Source organism: Cynara cardunculus (genome assembly GCF_001531365.2).
Source record: "Cynara cardunculus var. scolymus isolate 2C chromosome LG 12, CcrdV1, whole genome shotgun sequence".
Lineage (NCBI taxonomy): Eukaryota > Viridiplantae > Streptophyta > Magnoliopsida > Asterales > Asteraceae > Cynara > Cynara cardunculus.
Genome location: NC_037539.1, coordinates 35,623,679 through 35,630,658, shown reverse-complemented (window position 1 = coordinate 35,630,658; position 6,980 = coordinate 35,623,679). Strand labels below are relative to the sequence as shown.

The 6,980-nt window shown below is 37.0% G+C and overlaps 1 protein-coding gene across 1 annotated transcript; it reads right to left on the bottom strand.

Annotated features, from left to right (window-relative positions):
- Positions 1 to 959: 959 nt before the first annotated feature.
- LOC112523864 (iron-regulated transcriptional activator AFT2-like) lies at positions 960 to 1,602 on the bottom strand. Its single transcript, XM_025133537.1, has 2 exons — positions 1,558 to 1,602; positions 960 to 1,481 (listed from the first exon to the last, which is right to left on the bottom strand). Exons 1-2 carry the CDS (start codon positions 1,600 to 1,602, stop codon positions 960 to 962), a joined length of 567 nt encoding a protein of 188 aa, XP_024989305.1.
- Between the last annotated feature and the right edge of the window lie 5,378 nt (positions 1,603 to 6,980).

The window sequence follows — 6,980 nt, the reverse complement described above, 5'->3', positions numbered from 1 at the left end:
GGAAAAATCTTGTTAGTGGAGGTCTTCTAAATTGTTTAGGTTTTAAACAGGTGTTTGAATCAAATAAGTTTATCCTATCTCGATATGGTAGATTTGTCGGTTTTGGGTTTTATCATAATAAAATGTTTCGTTTAAATGTGATGAGTAATATTTTAAATTCTAAAAATTCTGCATTTATATCGTCATCATCTTCTTCTAAAATTGACTTGATGACTTGGCCTGCAAGATTGGGTCATATAAATTTTAGAAGAATGCATGAAATGTCAAATGATGAATTGATTCCAATCTTCGATATTTATGCAGAAAAATGTAGACTTTCATACTTATGAAAGTTACAAAACAACCCTTTTCCAAACGTTGAAAGAAAATCGGCTATTTTGGAACTTGTACACAATGATCTATTTGATTTTCGTTCCACTCCTTCATTGGGTAATAAAAGGTATGTTGTCATATTTATTGATGACAGCACTCGGTTTTGCTACATCTATCTTTTGCATGCCAAAGACGAAACATTGGATAAATTTGAAATTTATAAAATCGAGGTTGAATTACAACCGGGTAATTCGATTAAGTGCCTCAGAACCGATCGGAGAAGGGAATATATGGATCCTCAATACTTCCAATCAGTTGGTATTATTCAAGAGACAATGACACCATATACACCTCAATAAAAAGGGGTTTTCGAACGTAAAAATCGAGTTTTAAAGGAAATGGTAAGCTCGATGCTTTCTTACTCAGGATTGAGTGAGGGATTTTGGGGAGAGGCCATGTTAACGGCCTGTTATGTTCTGAATAGAGTTTCAAACAAACGGAACAAAACCACCTCATATGAACTTTGGCGAGTTTCTGACCAAACTAACCCTGTAAAATAGATAATTTACAATTTTAACCCTAAAATTAAATTTTTTAACCAAATGACCATCCGTAACCCTGTTAGCACTGTTAGGTGCGTACATAGACTAAAATGCAATTTCTAGAACTGTTATTTGCATTTGTGGTCTTTCTGCATCGTTTGTTGTCTTAATCTTTTGTTGTTCATTGTATATTGTTTTTGACGTACATGCATTTCCCGTACGTCTACCTTTTAACGTGGATAAGATGTATCGTGGCTTAACATGTTGGGCTGATAGATCTTCAACTAGTTGAGCTTCAGTTTCATTCAGCCGCATTGCATATGCATGACCCTCCATATATTGTTCAAGAACATGATTATGTGCATCGCTTACCACCGTCAACGTCCACCAACTATGTTTAGCCGAAAATAGCGCTATCAACTCAAATGGGCATCCAAACTTTTTTGTTCCCGTATGACAAATGGGAATTGTTTTATTTTTGTAAACTCCGTCGTGTTCACACATAAACACGACTTTATAGACATTCTCATTTGGCTCTGCCTTTAATCTTTTCCTAACAACAACATAATTAACTGAACGTCCCACATTGTGCACCCACTCAGTTATTTCTTTCGGAGAATTAAACACCTGGAAATATATTATAACTTTCATTTGTACAAGTAATTATTAATAAACCTACATATCAATTAACATAATATTGTACCTCGTTGGTGAAAAATTCTAGTGCTGTTGTCAAATCGTCTTCCATATTTGATGTATATTGAAGAATGAGAGAGTTATATATTGAAGAAGAATGGGAGAGTTACATTAGAGAGTTATATAATCTTGTGAAATATCGAAAGAACGATTCATTCGTTCGTTCGATATATATATCAATTTTTTTTACTTTATTTCAAATCAATAACTTTACTTTATTTCAAATCAATAATTTTACTTTATTTCAAATCAGTAACTTTACTTTATTTCAAATCAGATTATTTTTACAATTATGTAAACGGGTACACATGTGAAAACGTATTTTCCTAACGTATTTTGTACAAAATATCGATATTATTGTTCATAATGTGATATGTTGCTTGATGTATATGAGATAGAATTTAACGTGACATGTTAAAACGTATTTTAATTAATATAAAATTATGTATTTTAATGTGATAATGATGTAAAACGAAAATTGAAAAAATAAATGGATATCATAAATTAAATAAATAACTATAAGCGTAAATATTAAAAATATTTTTTTCATAGTATACAATATAATTAAGTCAAAAAATATTCAATATTGGGCTCATTTCGAAAGTATTGATGAGACAATTATAATAGTGTAACTTGTTAAAATTAAAACGTATTTTTTAAACATATTTTAATTGATATACGATTACGTATGTTAATTTGATCAAGGTATAAAATAAAAAATTTAAAAGGGAGGGACGTAAAGTAAATTAATTAACTAATTATATTGGTATAAAGTGCAAATTTAAATTTTTAAATTTTTATAAGTGAATGGTATGATGAGAGGTATGTGAGGGGAGCGATGATTGTGTGCGAGGGGGAACAAACCACAAGGGGGTAGAAAGCATGGCGGGGGGTGGGGATATCAACCCCGTTAATGTTTTATTAATTTTAGTATTCAATTTCCTCTTTCCTAATACAACACTATTCAAAATTTAATTTTTTTTAGAAATTTAAATTTTATAACTTTTGATTTTTTTTAATTTAATTTTTGTTCAAAAATTTAAATTTTTTTCCTAAATTTTCTTAAAAACATTAAATTTCTAAACCAAAAAATTGTATTTCCAAAAAAGTTAAATTTCTAAAAAAATTAAATTTAAAAAAAATTAAGAAAAAAGATTATATCTTAAAAAAATAATTTTAAAAAAAAACATTTTTTAAACGCATGTGGGGCCTTTATGCACCACATAGTGCGCGGTGCGTAAGTGTGTGACCTAGAGATGGCCAAATGGGCCCGGTCCGTAATCGTCGGAGGACCAAAACCGGAACCGAAGAGGGACCGGAACCAACTGAGACCGGTAGGGACCGGTCGTGGACCGTCGATTATGAACCGGTTAGTGTTTTTATCGTTTTCTAGGACCGGTCCCCGTTAAGACCGGTTCTTGTTATAGGACCGGCCCGGCTCGGTCAACAAATTCAACGAAAGTCAAATCTGGTCAAAGTAGTTGTTAGAGGTCAATATAGCCGTTAGGAATAGTCAATATAGTCGTTAGGGACGAATTTTGACCCTTTTTTTCATCTTCTAAGCTACCAAATGAGTATAAATAGAGATGGGAGTTTTCTAGTTTGTTACCAACTCATCTCATCTTCAAAAACGCAAAAAAAACGCTCTCAATTCTCAGTTTTTTGCTCCATTTTGTGAATTCGTTACGTATTAATTTCTCGTTTACACTTCACAATTCTCGTTTATTTCTCTCTTTTACTTACGATTTACGAAATGGTTGGTGAACAACCATCAAACGAACAAGTTGCCCAAGTTCTCGCCGAACACAGACGAAAGTCCGAGATTTGGAATCACTACAACTTGGTGGTTCTCACGACCGGAAAATGAAAGACTCAATGCAAATTGTGTTAAGCTCTCCTTACGGCGGAAGGAAATTCTACGTTAAGAAGAAAAAACGTGCCCGGGGTTGAGGTCGGGGGACGATTCAAGCCAACCGATACTTGACATCCAAGGTCAAATATGGTCCTACGATGCCGATTTGAACCAACAAATGACAACACAATGTGTTATTCAATTCGGTTTGCCTTTTGGACACTTCGACAACCCTTACGTTACGAAGATGATTCAAAAGACGCTACAACCACGATACAAGCCGGTAAGTCGTCAAACCCTTAGACGTGATGCTATAGAAATGTGGAAAATTGCCCAATCCGAAATGCAACAAATGTTTTCTGCTTTGCCCATTTGCTTTTCTTTGTGTTGCGGCGTTAAACCCCTATTTAAATATTGTTGGTGTTAAAGTTTTAATTACACAAATATGTGTGGCTTTTGGTTTGGATACCCCTATGGATAATTCTTTTTCAATGGAACAAAAACGTTTATTTAATCGCAATTTTCAAGATTTATTTGATCATTACAAACATTTTTACGGAGGAGGAAACCAACCACAAGCACCTTTCTCACGTGGTTTTGCGGGTTCTAGTTCTTCTTCTAATGGTCATCGACAAAGTCGTAAAGAGTTGATGACTAATTTAATGAACGATGTTTTAAATGAATCAAGTAAAAAAAGTCGATACGATAACGATTTGGGTGAACTAGATATGTATGTGCATACTAACGTTATGGCCGCATGTCCCGCAAATGATATTGAAGATTTTAAAAAAATTGATTTATTAGATTTTTGGAAATAAAAACAACCTCAATTCCCGATTTTGGCGTGCATCGCACGTGATGAACTAACAATCCAAGCTAGTACCGTAGCTTTGGAGTCTGGTTTTTCTCTTAGTGGCAGGATCATTTCGATACGTCGGACAAGACTAAGCCCGGAGTCCGTGGAGTGTTGCATTTGCTTGAAGGATTATTTAGATAGTGTTGATAGGATTCAACACACGACATCGTTAGAGACGGAAATTGAAACGGTGGAAGAAAATCTTGAAGAAAATGAAATCTCCATGGGACTAAGCATGCCACCAAGTACCGATACCGAGAGCACTTACTCCCAATATGACGATGATGAGGAACTCGACATTGATGACCTTGAAGATGAAGAGGCTATTAGAAGAATTCAACAGACTAGAACTCTTCAAGTCAATCCGACATGGGATACCGATGAAGACTGATAAATAAATGTATTTTCAAATAATTTTATAGTTTGAGCTTTGTAAAACAATGTAACTTTAATCATAATAAAACGTATTTTTAAAGTGTATTTGAGTGACCCGTANAGTATTTCTCTAAGTATAGATGTTGAACCAGAGGCTCTGGTCTCGCAACCAGAAGCTCTGGTAAGGGCAAGCATAAGAACCAGAGGATCGATGGATGGATTGCTTAGTATTTTTCTGTGTAGAACTTGAACCAGAGGCTCTGGTCCTGTAACCAGAAGCTCTGGTAAGTGCCCTATGAGGAACCAGAGGATCGATGGACGAAAATTCTATGATTATTCTAAGTTTATATGTGAACCAACAGAGGACAATTGGAATTTCAATGAGTTGTCAGAGAACCAAAGGATAAGAAATCCTTCTCTAAGGACTTTAGTGTGACCAGAAGCTCTGGTCATGCAATTAGAAGCTCTGGTAGTGTAACCAGAGGCTATGTTCAGAGGATCCAGCATGATTGTCACTATTAAGTATTGTTTAGAAGCTTCCACTGTATCATTAAGCGTTTGTTAGATGGTGCACTTTAGTAACCAAGATTATTAATGTCGCAGATCTCTACGATGTCTTCCGATCCTAGTGAATACTCAGCCGATGAATCCAGTTACGTGGTTGGTCGCTCTAGGAGGAACTTAGCTTGCAATGAAGAGATAGACCCGTACGAGCAAGACACGGCGACAAGTGAAGCAGCTGCCACTCCATAAGCATCCTTCTTACCCCCAGCGGAGCCAGCACCCGATGTTCCACCACGAACTTATCATGGCTCAAGGATCAGGGTTACACCCAAGAAGAGTGTCTCACTACCACAGCGTGTGACATTTGAAGACTCTAATAGGGTTGTAAGGGAGTCATCCCGACCCCGGTTGGGAAACAGAATAACTCAAGTGGTAACCGGGGTACCTGCATCCTGCACTAGGGGCATGAATTCGGCAGAAAGAGACTGGGTGAGGAGAATTGCATCCGATACACAAGTGCACCAGACCAGACTGGGATATCACCATCACATCCTAAACAACCTGTCCGATGTTATAGAAGCACACCACCAGAGCATAATAAGGAACAGAGGGGCTGCAACAGGCGGGAAATTAGGAAGTTGTATGGATGGTTGGTAGTTTGTGGTATGATGATGTTGATTTTGGGAATAGCCATAGGATGGATGTTGTTCTAGAAGGAGAATTAAGGATAGGATACTCACTCTTTTGTGCTGTTACTAGAGATCCAGTTTTGTACCTACCACCGTATATCAATGCATGAATACCTTTTGAAGAATGCTTATTTATGTCAATTCCTTGTATGAACGAGTTTTCTCTAGTTTGGTTGTAGCAATGTTTGATTATTCTTCATGCGAAGACATTTTTGGTATCATCGATATAACTAGGAAGCTATCACCCTTGTTATTGCCATAAAATTTACGAATTCCATTCTCAATAGGATCTAAAGAGATGCCGCCAAGGAGAGAAAATCCCGATATTGCGCGACTTGTGTCAGATCAACTTCTAGCCGCACTTCCCAACATAGTTAGTCAAGTGGCTGCTGGCTTGAATGCCAACCAACCATCAAACTCCAAACCTAGACCTCCTAGAGAATGCACTTACAAAACCTTCAGATCCTGCAATCCAAAAGAATTCAATGGGACTAAGGGGGCTGTAGGACTATTGACTTGGATAGAAAGTATGGAATCTGTTCTCCATATCAGTAAGTGTTCTGAAGCAAACAAAGTGGAGTATGCGGCATGTTTGTTGCAAGGGAGGGCACTTACCTGGTGGAATACCTTGGTGCAGACTAGAGGTCGAGAAGCGGTCAACCAACTTTCGTGGGAGGAGTTCAAGAAACTCCTTAAGGCCGAATATTGCCCCAGAAGTGAACTTCAAAAGCTGGAAATGGAGCCATGGAATTTGGAAATGAAAGGGGATAAAATATCTGCATATACGGCTCGATTTCATGAATTGGCGAACCTAGTGCCACATCTAGTAACGCCAGAGGAAGTCCGAATAGAAAGATATATTTGGGATTATCTCCAGAGATTCGGGGAAACGTTACCTCGGCCAATCCAAAGACTCTTCAGGAGGCAATAGACATTGCCACCAAGCTAACAAATAATGCTACTCGATCTGGAGGATTTGCTAAGGGAAAGAAAAAGATGGAGGAGCATGGGGATCGAAGAATTGGGGGAAGATTTGACAGGAACAGGAGGACAGTAAGGAATTTTGGTGCACAGACGCAGGTGGTAAGGCAAGATGACATGACTAAGTGCAATAAGTGCAAATTTTTGCATCGGGGGAATTGCATCATTTGTCA